A 22,931-nucleotide genomic window follows, 5' to 3' on the forward strand; every position below is an offset into this window, starting at 1 on the left:
CCAGGACAGTTTTACAGAGACAGGTTGAAGAGAGAACAAGTTAGACACAGGTAAAAACAGAATGAGCCAGAGAATGAAGGAGCCAGGAGATTAGAACATATTGCTAGAGTTAGTGTGGAGTCAAGCAGAGAAGTTCAGGAGAAGCAGAGAGAACGGAGTCAGATCGAATCAGTCAGCTTTGAGAGGAGTCTGAGCAGGAATAGCTGAGCTAAACCACCCAACCCGTCTCTCCTCCAACCAGGCCACTCCAAACCCACCCACCTCTAATCCCTCCAGTCATTGGCTACAGCCGGTCTTATTTAACCAATACTTTTAAATCAAGGAACAAGGTTTGCACAACAAAAGCTTATAAACATGAGAAGTCACTCAAAGGCCTTTGGGTACAAAATTTAGCACTATAATACATAGCAATAGTCCAAACCTCAAAAGAAAAAAAAACATTGAGAATTACCTGCACAAGTGCAAGAAGTTCAGGGGGTCTGACTTAACTAATTTAAGCTCTAGGTCCCTAGCCCTGAAAGTGTCTGGTTGGTTTTGTTTAGTTTATTTTATAGGTATGGATGTTTTGCCTGTGTATGCTGAAAATCTCTTAAGTCTCAAATCCTCTGGGTTTAAAAATCAAGCCAGCAAACTCCTCACATTCAAGAGCTCTGTGATGGTTTGTATATGCTTGGCCCAGGGAGTGGCACTATTAGGTGGCCTTGTTGGAGAAGGTGTGGCCTTATTGTAGTAGGTGTGTCACTGTGAGTGTGGGCTTTAAGACTCATCTTAGCTGCTGGGAAGTCAGTCTTCTCCTGGCTGCCTAAATTCAGATGAAGAGGTAGAACCCTCAGCTCCTCCTGCACCATGCCTGCCTGGACACTGCCATGCTCCCACCTGGGTGATAATGGACTGAACTTCTGGACCTGTAAGCCAGCTCCAATGAAATGTTGTCCTTAAAAGAGTTGTGCTGATCATGGTGCCTGTTCACAGCAGTAAAACCCTAACTAAGACAAGCTCTGGACTAGGAAGCTGTCCCTCCAGCTATTCAACATTTCCATCAAAGAAGACAGAGTCCCAAAGCCAGCTGTTTGTGACTATGTGGGGGAAGGGTGTCTTGCTGACTCTGAAAGAAATCCCCCTTCCAGGATTAGCCAGTCCTAGGGACAGTGAATGGCTCATTGGTGAACTCAGCTTTCTTGTGTAAACTAGCCAAAGCCACCACCTCTACAGGGTATTCATTCGCTAAACCACTATTTACTCCATAACCACTCCCAGTCAAGGACAACTAAGGGGTGCCTGGGAGCCTAATGAAGTTATTCCAACTGTCAGTGGAAAATCTGCTTACCCGGCCTTCCTATTCCTTCTCTCATAAAACAAATAAACATTCTCTCTTCTTCCGTCGCCAGGGTGTGGTTCTGAGTGGTACCTTATGCTGTCTGTTTCTAGCAATCCATAGTATAAAAATCTGCCTTGTCTGCCTCAGTGGGAGAAGATGTACCTAGCTCTACAAAGACTTGATGTGCCAGGGGGGAATTATGGGGGGGGGGGGACCCTCTCAGAGGAAAAGCAGAGGGGTTGGGACTGTGTGAGTTGGAGACCAGGAAGGGGGCAACAATCGGGATATAAAGTGAATATACAGGGAAGGGGCATTTCTTTCAAGGTCAGCAAGACACCCCTCCCCCACATAGTCACAAATAGCTGGCTTTGGAACTCTGTCTACTTTGATATTTCCATATACATATTTTACATATTATATGTTTACATATACATATTTACATATTCTATATTAGTATTTTTTAAAAACCAGTAATAATAAATTTACTCTGTACTTAATATAATCTATCTCAGTTTATAAAAGTAATGCTCATATAAACTTGTAAGTTATCAAAATAGGGCATAGAATGTAACTCAGTGGTAGAATGCATGCTTAGCATCTATGAAGCCATTTATTCAATTCCCAACACTGAAAAACATAAATAAATAATTATAACGCAAAACAATCTTTAATGTTAGATCTGTATTTTTACATTTCCCAATACCTGCTTAAAATAGACACCAAGATCTTTGAAATACAAGCAACAATTGTGATTTGTAATCTCAGCACCCAAGAGGCTAAGGCATTAGTGTAAGAAATACAAGACCATCTTGAGCTACACAGTGAAAACCTGACTCAAAGAGAAGGAAAAAGAGGAAGAGGAGCAGGAAGAGGAGCAAGAGGAGGGAGGAGGAGAGGCTGCCACTGGGAATCCTGGTACACACTTTTAATTCCATCACTTGGAAGGCAAAGGCAGGTAATCCAAGTTCCAGGCCAACCAGGGCTCTCACACATACTAAAATGAATGATAAATGGGAAAAATTTTAAACAAAAAACAGAACACTGCTTTTGATTGATATATATATATATATATATATATATATATATATATATATATATATATATATATGAGAGAGAGAGAGAGACTCAATGCATCTAATTAACATTATGGTGGTGAATGATGGTGAAATTCAAACAAAACAGCTTTTCCTCTGTATCCCCAGCAATGGCTTCTGCAACACATCTGTGATGGCCCTAAAATGAGAAATAATAAAGACAAGAAAATACTAAATGTTAGGTGAATATTTTTCATATTTTTCTTTTCTTTCTTTTTGCGCGCACACCTAAGCATGCCACATCGTTCAAGTAGAGGGCAGAGGACAATTTATGGGAGTTAAGTCTGTTCTCCTGCCCTGTGAATTGCAGCAACAGAACTCGCTTCATGTTGGAGGGAAGATTTGGAAGTAAGCACCTTTAGGCACAGACATCATACTTGTCTCTGTATACTTTTAACTCAGTGAACAGAGAATCCATTTTTCCCCCTATTAGAAAACAAGGACATTAGGCTGGACAGATGACTCAGTGGTTAAGCGCACTGACTGCTCTTTCAGAGGTCCTGAGTTCAATTCCCAGCAACCACATGGTGGATCATAACCACCTTAATGAGATCTGATGCCCTCTTCTGGTGTGTCTGAAGACAGCTACAGTGTACTTGCATATAGTAAATAAATAAATAAGTAAATAAATAAATTTTTTTAAAAAAGAAAACAAGGATGTTTATAATCTCTTTAAAATAGCCAACAAGGGTCTAAGGGAGATGGTGGAGAGGGGAAAGATGCTCCCTGTACAAATCCCCAAAGTCAACATAAATGTCTATGGACCCTAACACTTCCCCACGCAGAAAACAGTATTGGGGCTGGCCATGAACCTAACTCCAGACTCAGTAAGAAATCCAGTCTCTTGGCCTGAACCAGAGGCAGGTAGACCTCTGTGAGTTCAAGCTCTGTGTGGTCTACAGATTTAGTTCCAGGGATGCACAAGAGAAACCCTGTCTTGAAAAGCTAAGAAACAAAAAGAAAGAAAGGGAGTGGCGAAAGGAAGAGGGGAGGAAGAGAGGGAGAGAAGAAGAAAGGAAGGAAGGAAAAAAGAAGGAAGGGAGGAAAGGATGGAGCAAGGAAGGAAAAAACTTGTCTCAATGGAATATGGATAAGAATAATAGGGAAAATCTCTTCTGTGCATCTGCATGCGAGAGCACACAAGCACACACCCCACACACTTAAATGAAGGAAAGTAATTTTTAATGTACTTTTTAAGACCACATTTCTTTGTGTAGCCCTGGCTATCCTAAAATTCTCTGTAGACCAGTCTGACCTTGAACTCAGAGATCCTAAGTTCCTAGGATCAAAGCCATGTACCACAACACCCATCAATTAAAAATTTTTTAAAATTCACCAGAAGTGAAAAACAAAAGCAAAATCATCACCAAACATGGTGCTTCAGCTTGTAATCCCAGCAAACAAGAAGTTTAGGCAGGAGGATTACTGGGAATTCAAGGCTAGCCTCAAACATAGTAGTAAGACTCGGTCTTGAGAAAACAAAAAGGTACTCTTTGAGGCCATAGTTACTTTTAGTTCTTTTTTTTTTAATATTTTATTTAATGTATATGAGTACATTGTAGCTGTCTTGAGATACAACAGAATCTGTTACAGGTGGTTGTGAGCCACCATGTGGTTGCTGGGTATTGAACTCAGGACCTCTGGAAGAGCAGTCAGAGCTCTTAACCGCTGAGCCATCTCTCCAGCCCCGTATAGTTACTTTTATAAAAGCATAAATGTCTGTATATGCTTGGCACAGAGAGTGGCACTGTTAGGAGGTGTGACTTTGTTGGAATAGGTGTGTCACTGCGGGTATGTGCATAAGACCCCCATCCTAGCTGCCTGGAAGTCAGTCTTACACTAGCAGCCTTCAGATGAAGATGTAGAACTCTCAGTTCTGTCTGCACTATGTCTGCATGGACACTGCAATGCTTCTCCCTTGATGATAATGGACTGAACTTCTGAACCTGTAAGCCAGTCCCAACTAAATATTGTCCTTATAAGAGTTGCCTTGGGGGCTGGAGAGATGGCTCAGTGATTAAGAGCACTGACTGGAAGAGCAGCAGTCAGTGCTCTTATTGAGGTCTTGAGTTCAAATCCCAGCAACCACATGGTGCCTCACAACCATCTGTAATGAGATCTGATGCCCTCTTCTAGTGTGTCTGAAAATAGCGACAGTATATATAATAAATAAATAAATTAAAAAAAAAAAAAAGAGTTGCCTTGGTCATGGTGTCTGTTCACAGCAGCAAAACCCTAACTAAGACAATGCCCAAGCAAAGTGAACAAGAAAACAAATCTTAAACAAAAGTAAGCCTATAATTTATGTGCTCTTTTTAAAAAGATTTGTTTATCTTTATTTTATACTTATGAGTATTTTGCCTGCATCTGTGTATGCATGTGTCCCATGTGTATTTAGTGACCCAAGAGGTCAAAAGAAGGCATCAGATCCCTGGATCTATAGTTACAGTTGTGAAGCACTACTATGTGAGCTGGGAAATGAACTCAGGTCCTCTTAGAAAGCAATAAGTGCTCTTAACCATTGGGACATCTTTCTAGTCCCTAAATCTATGAGATTTTTATTCTAATCAATTATACAACATATTAGCATAATACACAAATAGTGTATTAACTATTTAAGTATTAACTATTAACTAATGAGGTTGGCTTACCCATGGTCCTTGGCTAATGAACTCATATGAGACTATCAGTTGGTTACCGGTGAGCATTCTTATTATGTTAAGTATCTTAATTTAAATAACTATTCTTGACTGTGGCCACATGACCTTGAACATGTTCAATGTCAATTGAATGGCTATTCTTTAAAGTGCTGAATTGCCAGTTTTCAATCTTGACACACGTGGTGGGTTGAATAAGAATGGCCCCCAAAGACTCATAGAAAGCTTGGTCACCAGGGAGTAGCACTATTAGAAGCTGTGGCTTTGTTGGAGAAAGTATGTCAGGAAGGAGGCAGGCTTTGAGGTTTAAAATACTCAAGCCAGGCCCAATGTCACTCTCCCTGCTCCTCCAATCAGAGAGATTGTAAAACTATTGGCTTCTTCTCCAGCACTTCTCTGCCTGTGTGCTACTGTGCTATGATGATTATGAACTAAACCTCTGAACCTGTAAGCCAGCCCCAATGGAAATCTTCCTTTATAAATGTTCCCATGGTCATAGTGTCTGTTTATAGAAACCTGTGTTTCTGTTACAACATGTTACAAGCAACATGTTACAACATGCAAAAGGTTAAGAAAGCACACAATATTGCTTGAATAATACCTTAGGAAATAGTATTCCGTCGAAGGAAAATGGTATTGCTGTGTTGACAGCCTCTGAAAGCAAATACCAACATTGTTAGTCATTTACATGATGTTTTAAAATACAGAGTTTAGTTTTCTGGAATGTCCTTACTAATATCAGAAGCATTTCTGAGAAAAATTATAGAGAAATGACCCCTATACTCAACCTACTCGCCTCCTATCCCACCCTCCGTGCCCCACCCTGACATTCAGATATGCCAGCACCTCTCCCTATACCAGCCCATATCTCACCTCCTAGAGCAGCCGAGTTTTTAAGATCTGTCTCAGGAAATTGAAGAAAATATGCATCAAACTAGATTATATGTGCATGCCGAACTTTTAGAGATAGTGCTGCCCCTGTAGGTGGATATAACAGATAGGATTTCCCTAGAGGTAGGAAAAATGTTTCTTTTTGCTTTGTTTCTTTTCAGTAACACTGAGGATTGACCCTGAGGCCTCATACATGCCTGGCATAATCCCACCTGAACTATATCCCCCATGAGAAGGTTCAAATGCAGACAGAACACTTCCTCTTTACAATCCTACCATCAAGAAGCCTAAGAATTCAGCCTTTATTTCAATAAGCAGCCATGAGACTGACCCTGCACAAGTTACCCAGCATAGATGCAGATGAACAGGAAATACCAGACAATAAAATAGTGAACTCAAGGTGGGGGGTGGGGGGATGGCTGGAGAGATGGCTCAGTGGTTAAGAATGCCAACTGCTCTTCCAGAGGTCCTGAATTTAATTCCCAGCAGCCACATGGTGGCTCACAACCATCTGTAATGGGACCTGATGCCCTCTTCTGATGTGTCTGAAGACAGCTACAGTATAATTTATATACATAAAACAAATCTTTAAAAAAAACTATAGTGAACTTGGCAGAGAAGTATAAATGTTTAAATGTCAAACAAAAGAAATAGTGACCTTTAAAAGGCAAAATTGTGTGTGGCACAGCATGCCATAAAAGTGGGTTCATAAGACAACTGACGGTAGCCACCTCTCTCCCTCTGCCATGTAGGTTCCAGAAATGGAACTCAAGCCATCAGGTTCTGCAAGGTGGCAAGCATTTTTACCTAATGGGACATCTCACCAACTTAATTGTTTTTCTTAGTTTTGTTTTGAGGCAGGATTTTCCTGTGTAGCCCAAGCTAGCCTCGAATTCTCAACCTTCCATTCTTAGTACATTAGGCATGAAGACCATAACTAGCTGAAATGTCTCAAGCTTTAGGAAACTTATATATTTATAATAATAAATAAAATATAATACATTTTGGGTTACTTTCTTAGATCTTTCACTAAAGACCAATGTAGTTTAATTTTTTTAAGACTAACTTTTAAAATTTCTATGTGTATGAGTGTTTTGCCTACATGTATTTACATGTGTACTTGTGCATGTCTGGTGCCAGACAAGACAATATCTGATTCCTGGAACAGATGGGTGGGTGCAGAACCTGGGTCCTCAGTGCTTGTGATGGTTGGCATATGCTTGGCCCAGGGAGTGGCCCTATTAGAAGGGGTGGCCTTGTTGGAGGAAGTGTGTCACTGTGGGGTAGGCTTGGAGACCCTCCTCCTAGCTGCCTGAGGATGCTCAGTCTGTTCCTGGCTTCCTTCAGCTGAAGATGTAGAACTCAGCTCCTCCTGCACCATGCCTGCCTGGTTGCTGCCATGTTCCCATCTTGATGATAATGGACTGAACATGTAAGTCAACCCCAACTAAATGTTGTCATTTATAAAACTTACATTGCTCATGGTATCTGTTCACAGCAATAAAACCCTAACTAAGACAAGTGCTCTTAATTTTAAATTAATGTAATTAAAACTTGAAATTTTTTAAGGAAAAATTAAAAAAGAATTTTAATAACATTTGAAGAATATTAACTTAAAGCCCACTTTATACCATGAAATAAGGAGACAATGGTTAGCACAAGATTATCCCTTCTCAAAAACAGTTAATTTATTCAGAGCATAAATATGTAAAAAAGCATACAGTATATAATGGTAGCTGGGTGTGATAGCAAAGACCTTTGTTAAAAGCAATCAGGAGCAGAGGTAGGTGGATCTCTGTTAGTTTGAGGCCAGCTTGAGCTCCAGGCCAGTTGGGGCTACATTGTAAGATCCTGCCTCAAAAAAAAAAAAAAAAAAAAAGGAAAAAGAAAAAGAAAAAGAAAAAGAAGCGCTTGCCTAGGAAGCACAAGGCCCTGGGTTCGGTCCCCAGCTCCGAAAAAGAGAACCAAAAAAAAAAAAAAAGAAAGAAAAAGAAAAAAGAAAAGAGTACAGTGGTAAAGTAAAGACAGAGTGAAGATTAAGATGGTGTAGATAGTGTTAGACCAGCAATGTTGAACATGTCTTCCACCAGGTTCCTGTCAAGGGGTTGCCACACACACCACCCTCTTTTTAGGGAGAAGGTTCTCTCCCACAAGGTTGCCAGCTCCAGTAGGTTGGGCATGCCCCACTCCTGACACTGCAGAGCATCCATCCCTGATTCTGACCATCCCTGTGCCCAGAAACCACCAGCAGCAGAAAGTGACAGGCGGTGGTACATGGAAATGAGAAGGGAAGTGTTAGTGCAAGTCCCCAAGTGCCAGCAGACATGTAGACAGTGAGAAACAAAGAACCCACCCAGAGGGGAAGGTAGACACACACATCATCATCTCCTCAAGTTTTACTTACAAAACTCTCTGGGAAATTTATTAGGCATTTCAAGAATACAATTACAAACTACTAAGCTCCAACCATAAAGCATTTCTGTGCACGAAGTGTCATTGGCAAGGCAACTCTAGCACATTTGTCAAGGAAAGAAGAGAGGAAGTGGCTGAGACCTGAGAGCTTGAGAAGGAAATTGGGAGGTTTTTGTCCCGTGGACTACAGGAGCACTTAGCAAGTCAGGCAAGAGTCTTAGCCTCTCCTGTCTGCCAGACCTGGGTCTGTCTGTCTTGGACAGAGCTGTCCTGGCCCTCTCTGTGTTGATAGAGAATTAGCTAGAGGCCTCTAAGTTCACTGAAGAAGCCAGAAAATATCCAAGCTGTGCCAGAGAAAGAAAAACAGAAGCCCTTCTTTGATCCCTCTGTATTCTTCTAAAAGGTTCCACACAAATTACCCATGGTCCCAGATCCGCTCTCTTGGCAACACTGCAGAAATTAGGAATCAAGTCTCAGATGATACCATAAACTGAATAACATCTCCCAAAAAGTTATGTGATCATTTTAATTCCAAGAAATGATGAGTTTAACCTTATCCAGAGAAAGATATTCCACAACTCAAGTTAATACGAGGTTACTGAGGTGGGCCCAAAACTCATAGGGTGGTCCTTATTTTAAAAGGGGGTAGGGGACATTCCTGACTCTAGAGGAAAATAGCTAGCGCCATCTGAGTCCCCTGAGCACAGGGACCCAGAAGCAGTAAGGGGCAGGGCCCTTCTGGTTGTTGCCCTCACGGAGAGCTGAAAGCCAGCCCCAAGGAGCCACTTCAGGCCTGAGACCAGAGGTAAGACCAACTTTTCTGCTCCAAGTGACCTGCCTGGTGGACTCAGGACACACAAAGGCAAAATTCCTCTGGGACCGGACACTTCCAGTTTCTAATTGGCCCCAAACCTAATTCCAACCCACAGTTCACTGCTCCCAAGTGGGAGAGAGAGCTGATCACCCAGAAGTGTGGGAAATCCTGAGACAGCAGGGCAGGAGAGACTGCCACTTCTGACACCTCTGCCCACATCCCTGGACCAAGAGGAAACTGCATAGTGCCTCTGAGCACAGCAAGATAGGAGCAGTCAAGCTGCAGAAGCCCTGCGGTCCAGACTGCGCCCAGATCTGAACTGAACTGGTCAAATAGCTCCCTGCACCCAAATCTGGTGGTGGGGAGAGCTAGACCTTCAGAGGGGCAGACACTCCTGGGAAACCAGAGGAGACTACTCTCTGCCCACATTCCTAACTCAAGAGGAAAATGCTTTGTGCCATCTTTGCCCCTCCAACACCCACCCCACCCCCACCCCCACACAGGGACCTAGGAAAAGTAGAGGCAGGCCCTTCTGGTTCCCGCCCACAGGGACAGCTGAAAGTCAGCTGACAGAAACGAGTACTCACCTGAGAGCAGAACACACTGTACCCATAACTGACTGAAAGAAAACTGGATAACAGGTATACAGCAGTCCTGACACACAGGCATACAGGATGGTTAAGTCACTGTCAGAAACAGCAAGACAAGGTAATACAAGAGACAACCTGATGGCAAGAGGCAAGCACAGGAACCCAAGCAACAGAAACCAAGACTACGTGGCATCATCAGAGCCCAATTCTCTCACCAAAGCAAACACTGAAAAGCAAGATCTAGATTTAAAATCATATTTGATCATGATAATAGAGGACTTTAAGAAGGTCATAAATAACTCCCTTAAAGAAATACCTATATTTCTTTACACAAGTAAATAGCCCTTAAAGAGAAAACACAAAAATCCCTTAAAGAAATACTGGAAAAACAACAACACGGGAGAGGGAAATGAACAAAACCATCCAGAAGTTAAAAATGGAAATAGAAACAATAAAGAAACCACAAAGGGAGACAACCCTGGATATAGAAAACCAAAGGAAGAGACAAGGAGACGTAGATACAAGCATCACCAACAGAATACAACAGATAGAAGAGAGAATGTCAGGAGCAGAAGATGCCATAAAAAACATCAACACAACTGTCAAAGATAATGGAAAATGGAAAAAGCTACTAGCCCAAAACATACAGGAAATCCAGGACACAATGAGAAGATCAAACCTAAGGATAATAAGTATAGAAGAGAGTGAAGACTCCCAACTTAAAGGGTCAGTAAATATATTCAACAAAATCATAGAAGAAAACTTCCCTAACCTAAAGAAAGAGATGCCCGTAAATATATAAGAGAATCTTACAGAACACCAAATAGATTGGACCAGAAAATTAATTCCTCCCATTACATAATAGTCAAAACACCAAATGCAGAAAACAAAGAAAGAATATTAAAAGCAGTAAGGGGAAAAGGTCAAGTGACATATAAAAGCAGACCTATAAGAATTACACCAGACTTCTCACCAGAGACTATGAAAACCAGAAGATCCTGGACAGATGTCATACAGACCCTAAGAGAACACAAATGCCAGCCCAGGTTACTGTATCCAGCAAAATTCTCAATTAACATAGATGGAGAAATCAAGATATTCCATGACAAAACCAAATTTACACAATATCTTTCTACAAATCCAGCCCTACAACGGATAATAAATGGTAAAGCCCAACACAAGGAGGCAAGCTGCATCCTAGAAAAAGAAAGAAACTAATTCTTTTGCACCAAAACAAAGGGAAGAGAAGCACACAAACATAATCTCACCTCCAAATATGAAGATAACAGGAAGAAACAATCACTATTCCTTAATATCTCTCAATATCAATGGACTCAATTCCCGAATAAAAAGACACAGATTAACAAACTGGATACATAAAGAGGAATCAGCATTTTGCTGCATAAAGGAAACACACCTCAGAGACAAAGACAGACTTTACCTCAGAGTGAAAGGCTGGAAAACAACTTTCAAATAAAATGGTCTGAAGAAGCAAGCTGCAGTAGCCATTCTAATATCGAATAAAATCAATTTTCAACTAAAAGTCATCAAAAAAGATAAGAAAGGACACTTCATATTCATCAAAAGAAAAAATCCACCAAGATGAACTGTCAATCCTAAATATCAATGCTCCAAATAAAAGGGCACCTACATACATAAAAGAAACGTTACTAAAGCTCAAAGAACACATTGCATCTCACTTGATAATAGTAGGAGATTTCAACACCCCACTCTCATCAATGGACAGATGATGGAAACAGATATTAAACAGAGACATAGACAGACTAACAGAAGTTATGTGTAAAGGGCCACTTTAACATTCGCCACCACAAGATGGCACTGGCTTCCACTGCACCCCACGTGGAAGGCCAGGATAGCTTTCGCCATTAAAAGATGGTGCTGGCCTCCGCCGCGCCAGCCAACTTCCTTTCAGGAAGTTAACTGTGTGCGCATGTGCAAGAGTGCCTTCATGCCAGGTCTTTTCCCACTCCGGGGCGTGCCTAATGAGATCATGGGTGAGCGACCAATCAGGTGTGGATGCGCCGGGGCTTCTCCTTAAGATTTTAATAAAAGTTTGGCTGTAGCAAGGATCCGTATGTCCCCGCGTGTTTCTTGCCGGCGAGAGGTCACGCATGGGACAGTTATGAACCAAATGGACTTAACAGATATTTATAGAATATTCTATCCTAAAACAAAAGGATATACCTTCTCACCATCTCATGGTACTTTCTCTGAATTGACCATATAATTGGGCACAGAACAGGCCTCAACAGATACAGAAAGATAGAAATAATCCCATACATCCTATCAGACCACCATGGGCTAAGGCTGGTCTTCAATAACAATAAGGAAAGAACGCCCGCATATACAGGAAAGAGTACAACGATAACCAGGTCAAGGAAGCAATCAAGAAAGAAATTAAAGACTTCTTAGAATTTGATGAAAAATGATAGTACAACATACCCAAACTCATGGGACACTTAAAGCTGTGCTAAGAGGAAAACTCATAGCTGTGAGGGCCTGTAGAAAGAAATAGAAGAGAGCATATATCAGCAGCTTGACAGCACACCTAAAAGTTCTAGAATAAAAAGAAGCAAATAAACCCAGGAGGAGGAGAAGGCAGGAAATAATCAAACTCAGACCTGAAGACCAAGTAGAAACAAAAAAGAATATACAAAGAATCAAAGCTGGTTCTTTGAGAAAATCAACAAGATAGATGAATCCTTAGCCACACTAACCAGAGGGCACAGAGAGTGTGCCAAATTAACAAAATCAGAAATGAAAAGGGAGATATGACAACAGAATGAGAGGAAATTAAAAAAAAATCATTAGATCCTACTGCAAAAGCCTATATTCAACAAAATTTGAAAATCTGGAGGAAATGGACAATTCTCTAGACAAATATCAGGTACCAAAGTTAAATCAGGAACAGATAAACCATTTAAACAACCCCGTAACTCCTAAAGAAATAGAAGCAGGGGGTTGGGGACTTGGCTCAGTGGTAGAGCACTTGCCTAGCAAGCAGAAGGCCCTGGGTTCGGTCCCCAGCTCCGAAAAAAAAAAAAAGAAAGAAAGAAAGAAAGAAAGAAAGAAAGAAAGAAAGAAAGAAAGAAAAGACAAAAAAAGAAAAAAAAAAAGAAATAGAAGCAGTCATTAAAAGACTCCCAACCAAAAAGAGCCCAGGTCCAGACAGGTTCAGTGCAGAATTCTATCAGACCTTCATAGAAGACCTCATACCAATACTATCCAAACTATTCCACAAAATTGAAACAGATGGAGCTCTACCAAATTCCTTCTACGAAGCCACAATTACTCTTATACCTAAACCACACGAAGACCCAAAAAAGAAAGAGAACTTCAAACCAATTTCCCTTATGAATATCGACACAAAAATACTCAATAATAAAATTCTGGCAAACCAAATCCAAGAGCACATCAAAACAATCATCCACCATGATCAAGTAGGCTTTATCCCAGGCATGCAGGGATGGTTTAATATACGGAAAACCATCAACGTGATCCATTATATAAACAAACTGAAAGAACAAAACCACATGATCATTTCATTAGATGCTGAGAAAGCATTTCACAAAATTCAACACCCCTTCATGATAAAAGTCCTGGAAAGAATAGGAATTCAAGGCCCATACCTAAACATAGTAAAAGCCATATACAGCAAACCAGTTGCTAACATTAAACTAAATGGAGAGAAACTTGAAGCAATCCCACTAAAATCAGGGACTAGACAAGGCTGCCCACTCTCTCCCTACTTATTCAATATAGTTCTTGAAGTTCTAGCCAGAGCAATCAGACAACAAAAGGAGATCAAGGGGATACAGATTGGAAAAGAAGTCAAAATATCACTATTTGCAGATGATATGATAGTATATTTAAGTGATCCCAAAAGTTCCACCAGAGAACTACTAAACCTGATAAACACCTTCAGCAAAGTGGCTGGGTATAAAATTAACTCAAATAAATCAGTAGCCTTCCTCTACACAAAAGAGAAACAAGCCGAGAAAGAAATTAGGGAAATGACACCCTTCATAATAGTCCCAAATAATATAAAATATCTCAGTGTGACTTTAACCAAGCAAATAAAAGATCTGTATGATAAGAACTTCAAGCCTCTGAAGAAAGAAATTGAAGAAGACCTCAGAAGATTAAAAGATCTTCCATGCTCATGGATTGGCAGGATTAATATAGTAAAAATGGCCATTTTACCAAAAGCGATCTACAGATTCAATGCAATCCCCATCAAAATACCAATCCAATTCTTCAGAGAGTTAGACAGAACAATTTCCAAATTCATCTGGAAAAACAAAAAACCCAGGATAGCTAAAACTATCCTCAACAATAAAAGGACTTCTGGAGAAATCACTATCCCTGAACTCAAGCAGTATTACAGAGCAATAGTGATAAAAAAAACTGCATGGTACAGAGACAGACAGATAGACCAGTGGAAAGAATTGAAGACCCAGAAATGAACCCACACACCTATGGTCATTTGATTTTTGACAAAGGAGCCAAAACCATCCAATGGAAAAAAGATAGCATTTTCAGCAAATGGTGCTAGTTCAACTGGAGGTCAGCATGTAGAAGAATGCAGATCGATCCATTCTTATCACCCTGTACAAAGCTTAAGTCTAAGAGGATCAAGGACCTCCTCATCAAACCAGATGTATTCAAACTAATAAAAGAAAAAGTGGGGAAGAATCTCGAACACACGGGTACTGGGGAAATTTTCCTGTACAAAATACCAATGGCTTATGCTCTAAGATCAAGAATCGACAAATGGGATCTCATAAAGCTGCAAAGCTTCTGTAAGGCAAAGGACACTGTCATTAGGACAAAAACGGCAACCAACAGATTGGGAAAATAGCTTTACCAATCCTACAACTGATAGAGGGCTTATATCCAAAATATACAAAGAACTCACGAAGTTAGACTGCAGGGAGACAAATAACCCTATTAAAAACTGGGGTTCAGAGCTAAATGAAGAATTCATAGCTGAGGAATATTAATGGCTGAGAAACACCTAAAGAAATGTTCAACATCTTTAGTCATAAGGGAAATGCAACTCAAAACAACCCTGAGATTGCACCTCACAACAGTCAGAATGGCTAAGATCAAAAACTCAGGTGACAACAGATGCTGGCAAGGATGTGGAGAAAGAGGAACACTCCTCCATTGTTGGTGGGATTGCAGACTGGTACAACCATTCTAGAAATCAGTCTGGAGGTTCCTCAGAAAATTTGACATTGAACTACCTGAGGACCCAGCTATACCTCTGTTGGGCATATACCCAAAAGATGCCCCAACATATAACAAAGACACATGCTCCACTATGTTCATAGCAGCCTTATTTATAATAGCCAGAAGCTGAAATGATTCCAGATGTCCTTCAACAGAGGAACGGATACAGAAAATGTGGTACATCTACACAATGGAATACTACTCAGCTATCAAAAACAATGACTTTATGAAATTCATAGGCAAATGGACGGGACTAGATAATATCATCCTGAGTGAGGTAACCCCATCACAGAAAAATACACAAGGTATGCACTTATTGATAAGTGGATATTAGCCCAAATGCTCGAATTACCCTAGATGCACAGACCACATGAAACCCAAAAAGGATGACCAAAATGTGAATGCTTCACTCCTTCTTTAAAAGGGGAACAAGAATGCCCATAGAAGGGGATAGGGAGGCAAAGTTTAGAACAGAGGCTGAAGGAACACCCATTCAGAGCCTGCCCCACATGTGGCCCATACATATACAGCCACCAAACTAGATAAGATGGATATAGCGAAGAAATGCAGGCTGACAGGAACCAGGTGTAGATCTCTCCTGAGAGACACAGCCAGAATATGGTAAATACATAGGCGAATGCCAGCAACAAACAATGAACTGAGAGCGGGACCCTTGTTGAGGGTATCAGAGAAAGGACTGAAAGAGCTTGAAGGGACTTGAGACCCCATATGAACAACAATGCCAACCAACCAGAGCTTCCAGGGACTAAGCCACTACCCAAAGACTATACATGGACTGACCCTGGACTCTGACCTCATAGGTAGCAATGAATATCCTAGTAAGAGCACCAGTGGAAGGGGAAGCCCTTGGTCCTGCCATGGCTGGACCCCAAGTGAACGGGATTGTTGAGGGGAGGGCAGTAATGGGGGGAGAATGGAGAGGGGAACACCCATAGAGAAGGGGAGGGGAAGGGGTTAGAAGGATGTTGGCCTGGAAAACCGGGAAAGGGAGTAACATTTGAAATTTAAATAAGAAATACCCAATTTAATAAAGATGGAAAAATGTGGTTAAAAAAATAAAATAAAAAAATAAAAGGGGGTAGGGGCTGGGATCTGGATGCTGAAACAGACAAAAGAAAGAGAACGTGGAGAGCTAGGAAGGAAATGGCTATCTATGAATTAAGAAGCACCTAAGGCTACCAGAAACTTGGAGAGTGGGCAGAAATAGATCCTCCCTGGAGCCTTCTGAGGGAACATGACCCTCCTGGCACCTGACAGCAAACACTTCTGTTCTCTAAATCTCTATTATTCTAAGCAACCAATTTGTGGCATTTAGCTGTAGCATCCTTACATCCAAGATTACATTAACAAAGCTAGAAGATTTACTGAGTTTCAGATGCCTTGAAATAGGCATTTATTTATACATAAATGTATTTTTTTTCTAAAGAACAAGGAGAAAAGGTGTGAAAAGTGGTAAGACAGTAATTTTTACTTTATTTTTACTTGCCATATTTTCTAAATATCATATTTAAAGATGTAACAACAGAATGGAAAGCTACTTTTAGATGCATGGAACTTGACATTTTCAATCTCCAACTTCTGGGAACTCTTGATCCCATCTGTGCTTGTTTTTGTTTTGTTTTGTTATTCCGGATTTATTTTGTGTACATTGTATTTTGTCTGCATGTATGTCTGTATAAGGGTCCCATAACCCTGGAATTGGAGTTACAAACAGTTGTGAGCTATTATGTGAGTTCTGGGATTGAACCCAGGTCCTCTGGAAGAACAGTCAATGCTCTTATCCACTGAGCCATTTCCCTAGCTCCCATATCAGTACATCTTAAACCTGTCCTAAGTTCTGGGCCCACATGCTCAGATGCCAGATGGACATGTTTATTTTAATGTTCCAAAATTATCACAAGCTCAACATGTCCAAACCACCTTATCTTTCCCTTTTAAAATCTGCCCCTTCGTTTTACATCATCTCAGATAATACACTTTGAGATGTCAATTTACTACCCCTCAAGTGGTTCTTGGTGTTACCTAATCTTTGACTGCCACAATAAACATCTTAGGATGTCCTGCCAGTCCTTTAAATCTCCCTGTATGCTCTTCCACTGCCTCAACCATGAGCCCAGGGATGCTATGTTTGAATCCCTAATAGTCTCTCACAAGCTCCTGAGTGTTCTTTCTTCAGAGCAAGTTGGCTCTACAGCCACCTCCTGCCATAAGGACACGACTTATTTAGAAAAATGGGAACCTCAGTAGGTCATTATTTCCTACTTACCATAAGATACAGACCAACCTTCTGGGTATGACTTACATCTTCACCTACCCCCTTTTGTCAACTCATCTGCAGCAATTCCTCATGAGCATATTGTGCTCCAGAACAAAGAGAAGAGACAGAAACTACTCTTATATCTCTTCTTTCCTCTCCACAGAATGCTCCTCTTTACCCTCTGATGTTCTCAGAATGAACATGACTATAATTCTCTGACAATTTATATGTGTCTTCCTGTCACCCATATTAGACAACTACATAGACAAAACTAACAGCATATTTCTATTTGTGGCCTTCTTCTGTAAACTGTCTTTTCTAGGACATAGTGAATTTTTAAAGACCATCCAACTTCACATCCCCAGGACCAAAATCATGGCCTGCTCAGATTATGTTCAACGGACATTCTTTTTGAAAGAATGGAGAGAAAGTAGTCAAGCAGGCTATGTTGCTTCTAGCACATCTTAGATATCAAGAAAATGAAACAAAATTCTGATAGAAAGTCAATACAATCCCACAGAGAGTGTGTGGAATCATTGTAAAATAGTTGTGCTAGAGAAATTTATAAGGGTTCAACAGTTAAGGCCAGCCAGTGGCTGCTCATTCAGAGAACCCAGGATCAATTCCCAGCACTGATTCACAAGCCTCTGCAACTCCAGCTTTAAGGGATCCATCCAACCACCTTCCTGTAGCCTCCTCAGATACCAGGTAAGCATAGGGTGCACAGTCATGGAGTATTCAGGCATGCATCTAGGCAAGCACCCAATCTCCAAGGTGGGCCTTACTACAAAAAATGTACATCCAGATATGGTGGCACATGCCTTTAATCAAAGCACTTTGGAAGCATAGACAAGCATGTGAGCTCTGGGGCAGCCTGGTCTACATAGTGAGTTCCAGAACAGCCTTGGACACATTGAAAGATCCTATCTGAAAAATATCAACAACAGAAAAGGAGAAATGGAAGCTTGAAGAGTAGGAAGTTTAAAGCCAACCTTGACTGCATAAAGAATTTTATACCATCCAAGGCTAAAGTGATATGCTACCCCCAAAAACCAATAATGATGGTAGTAATAACAAGTTCAAATAAAGAGAAGAGATCATTAAAGAAACCAACACAAATGCAGAGAAACTTAGACAAGTGCATGTTGAAAGCCATATGTGTAATATTTAGAAAAATAATCTGTAGCCAAGAGTAAATGTGAAATCTTCACATGAAAAGGTGAAAATGTAATGTTCTTTCAAATGCATCCATGATGCACCATGTGGACACACGTCTGTAAAATATTTATACTTGGAGAGAACCCAAGCATTATTATTAGTAAGGAAACTTCATGTTTGCAAGGTTTCCTTGTCCTAACCACCTTATGAAGAATCATAGTCTAGTCTATAAGTCAACATGGTCTAGTCTACAAGTCAAATGCTTACCCCCTTTCAGAGCTCTGCAAAAAGAATAATCATCATCATATCCATGGCAAACAATTTCCTTGCGCTTCGGCAATTCTATGGAGTTGATATTGATGAACAGGTTGAAATATAAATTTTTTAAGTTTCCTCCTTAAAAAGAAAAAAAGAAATCTCATTAAATCCCTCCAGTAAGATGTTCTTTGATACAGAGTATTTACTGTACCCTTAGTGGGTACCTTGTGCTTTTTTTCCTATGATGCTTCATTTGATCATCACAGCTGTCTATGAAGTATTAATTTAATATCCTTATTCCAAAGATAAAAGTAAAGTTCTAAGAAAGCAACTTTGTAGCAAAAATTGAATGTTCCACAGTGACAGCCATGTAAAATACCTGCCCCCCACAAAAATAAAAAACCCCACAGGAAACAGAAAAAATAATTACTCAGAATTTGATCATGAAAATTTCCAAAGCTGTAAGATTTTTGGTTTTGGGAAGCTTACCCAGGAAACTCAAAGGACGGGAAAAGACTGGGAATAATCAGCTTATCTCCTTTTGGAGTTTGGGTGGACATTTTCTAAAGAACAGAATTGAAGACCAAGTGTGGTAGCACATGCCTTTAATTCCAGCATTCCAGAGGCACAGGCAGGAAGATCTCTGAATTCAAGGCCAGGCTGGTCTACATAAAGAAACCCTGGCTCAAAAACAAACAAATAAGACAAGCAAGGCAGGAGGCTCACAAGTCCAACATCTGTCTGTGCTATAAATAAGTTCAAGGCAAATCCTTGATAACATAGACTATGTCACAAAATAAAAAGTGGAGCTGGAGAGGTGGCTCAGTGGTTAAGAGCCCTGGCTGCTCTTCCAGAGGTCCTGAGTTCAATTCTCAGCAACCACATGGTGGCTCACAACCATCTATAATGGGTGTGACGACCTCTTCTGATGTGTCTGAAGACAGTGATAGTGTTCTCATATACAAAAAATAAAATCTTTTTAAAATAATATATAGTATATAGTATATAATATATTAGACAGGGTCTCATTGTGTACCCCTGGCTGGCCTGGAAACCAACCATAGATCAGGTTAGCTTCTAATTCACTCTAAACCAACTTTCTGGTCTTCAGATTGAACTCAGCTATGCTTGATAGAACTGACAGCTCCCTCTCCCAGCACTTTGAGGCTGGTTCTCCCACCTTCTTTCTGTTTTCCCTCTAACATTTCTGACTCCTCTTTATGTCATCAACTCTTCTTTCTCAAGGTTCATCTTCAGTTCTTGGTTTTCACCATGAACATTCTCCCTGGTTTTATGTGCCACATGATCATATATTTATTCTACACCTTTAGTCAAATGTTTCTCAGTTCCCTCACACAACAAACTCAAACGTGATTTCCTCATCGTTAACATCATACCGGTGGTACAGGAGTCTTTCTGGAAAAAAGCACTCTGACGCCAATGAGAATGAAAGAGAACTGTCACCAGTGGACTGCAGCCAGGACAGACAGCTCGGGAAAGGCTGCAATCCTGGTTCCCATTTGCATCCTCATTTCATATCTTAAAACCACAAGCAGTGGAGGCAGGCAAGCAAGCAAAAAGCACATGTGCCAGTCAGAAGATTGTCAAGTACAACAATGAATTGTTTCGGCTATCCATGTTATCCTGTTTCAGGAAGCAACTGAAGTCATGCTTGGCCAATACTCAGGACAAGCAACACTTTAAATAAAACCACTAAATAAATCGATAAGTTGGGATCTAATAATTGATTTTTCTACTTTATTCCACTTCACTGGCAGTAGAACCCTACTCTAACTGAATCTTACCAGTCTCCTTTTTATCCCTACTACCACAGTGTCAGCAGAGGCACATACTGACCCAAGCCTGAAGACCACCAAATGGCCTATATTTTCTCCAAATTGCTGCTTCCTGGGTTAGGTGTGGGAAAGGTTACTATGGGACCAGTTAATCTTTTATAAAATATTGGTCCCATGGACTCTCTAAAAGTAGGATTGTATATGTGTGTAAGTAGAAGAGCCAATTTCATGAGGAATTCATGAGACACAGAGTTAAAGCACTACTGTCCTGTGTGACAATCTCCATGAGGCCCAGCATGATTCAAGTCTTTAGTGACTCCAGGAAAGGAAGTTCTACTTTGATATTTCAGTGTTTTCTATCTTGAGATGCCTTTGGCCTTGGATATGACCATAGTCACATTATCAACAATGATTATAGTGACATGCCACTTCTGAGACTTAGCTGGTCAAGGACAGCAACTTGAGTATTAGAATAGAAGATGAGACACAGAGTCCAACATGAGGGAACAAAAGGAAATATTTTTGAGCTTGTGTAAGACAACTCCAGGAGCTGCCAGAAATAACACTGAAGAGACTTATTACACAGAGTTGATCATCAATTTGTTTCTATTATACAAAAAAATAGTAACCCTGAGAAGTACCAAAAATAAAATTTCTATCTCTATTCAATTTTTACTCAAGCTTATAATTATAGCTCTCATTAAATTTACATAGAAAAAGAACCATAAAAATGAGCCTGGTTTTATGAATGGAATCCATACTTTATAGAGATTATAAAAATTTCTATATCATTTTTTAAAAATGACTAAATAACTATTTTGTTACTGGATTAGATGGCTTATTATTAGATGGCAATGAATAACTAACATATTTGTGGCAGCAGTGAAGGTTCACCACTCAAATTTCTTGCTAAAGAAATAGTTGTAAGGAGGTAGTTGACAGACTGCCCGTCACTGCAGAACCTTAAATCTATTCAGCACTCAACTACAGCTTTACACTTGGACAAGCTTACCCTGAAGTGATCAAACACCCCCAAGGCCTTTGGCACAGGCTGTCCTTATAAGTTTCTAAGTGGCTGACTGACTGACTGATTTTGAGACAGGGTCTCACCATGTAGCCCTGGCTGACCTAGAACTCTTATGTAAACCAGGCTGGCCTCAAACTCTCAGAGATCCCCTTCCCCCCACTCTGATTCCCAAGTGCTGGGATTAAAAGTGTGAGCCACCACATCTAGCTCCTGATGTGTTTTTTTTTTTTTTTAATTAAAAAAGTTATTTTAGGGACTGGAGAGATGACTCAGCAGTTAAGAGCACTGACTGCTCTTCCAGAGGTTCTGAGTTCAATTCCCAGCAACATGGTGGCTCATAACCATCTGTAATGGGATATGATGCCCTCTTCTAGGGTGTTTCTAAAGATAGCTACAGTGTACTCGCATACATAAAATAAATAAATAAATAAATCGTTTTTTTAAAAAGAATATGCATAAAATTATTTTATTTTATTTTTCTGTATGTTTTGTTGCTTTTCCTATGTTTGTGAACTACTTGCCTATCTGGTACCTCAGAGGCCAAAAGAGGGCATTCATCTCCTAGAATGGGAGGTGCAGACAGTTGTTAGTTACCATATATATGCTGAGACTCAATCCCAGATCCTCTGCAAGGGTAGCTAATGTGTTTAACCACTGAGTCATCTCTCCAGCCCTTATTGATTTATTTTTAAGTCTTTGTATGTATGTTTGTGTGTTTGTATTCATGTGTGCATGCAGGTGCCCACAGACACCTGAGGAAATCATATCCTGGAGCTGGAGTTACAAGAGGCTGTGGGCTGTTCCAAACAGGTGTTAGGAACTGAACTCTGTTATACTGAAGAGAAGTAAGTGTTCTTAATTGTTCTGCCACATCTCCAGCCCCTGCCTTGAAACACTTATGACAGACAATCTTTATACTGCAGAATCCTCACTGACTTAGCTGACAGTGTCTCTCAGGTACATTTTGGATTGATGATCATCCTAAGTCTCTTCCATTTTCCTTTTCTTTTTTAGTCAGTTGGTTAGCAGGTTAAGTGGGTGGGTGGATTTTTATGATTCTTTTTGAGTTTGAAACATGGCCTCACCAGATTGTACAGGCCAGCCTTAAGCTCGTGAATTCAAACAATCCTCCAGTTTCTGTTCCATGTGACTGCAAGAACTGAGCTCCATGTTGGCCCCTTTTGGTTTTCAAAGGCATTAGACCTGCACTCCAATCTGAACCTCTGCATGTCTTCTCTATCTCCTCTCACAAGTATTTGTCCCTCGATGCCACCCCCAAAATGTCTAATTTGTTTAGTTCCTTTTTTCGGAGAACCCTGAATGCTGACTTACCATCACCATCACCACCACCACCACCACCACCACCACCACCACCACCACCA

General features: G+C 40.5%; 1 protein-coding gene across 3 annotated transcripts in view; it reads right to left on the minus strand.

Annotated features, from left to right (window-relative positions):
• Window positions 1–1,966: 1,966 nt before the first annotated feature.
• Window positions 1,967–22,931, minus strand: part of Ly96 (lymphocyte antigen 96) — a 32,329-nt gene continuing 11,364 nt past the window's right edge. For 2 of the 3 annotated variants that reach the window (XM_063288158.1, XM_039110517.2), the window contains 3 exons: window positions 18,736–18,864; window positions 5,671–5,723; window positions 1,967–2,551 (listed from right to left, as the gene is read on the minus strand). In XM_063288158.1, coding sequence (XP_063144228.1) covers window positions 2,453–2,551; window positions 5,671–5,723; window positions 18,736–18,864 — 281 coding nt within the window. In that variant the 3' untranslated portion in view covers window positions 1,967–2,452. 3 annotated transcript variants of the gene reach the window in all.

This window comes from Rattus norvegicus, chromosome 5 (assembly GCF_036323735.1).
Source record: "Rattus norvegicus strain BN/NHsdMcwi chromosome 5, GRCr8, whole genome shotgun sequence".
NCBI classification, from domain to species: Eukaryota; Metazoa; Chordata; class Mammalia; order Rodentia; family Muridae; genus Rattus; species Rattus norvegicus.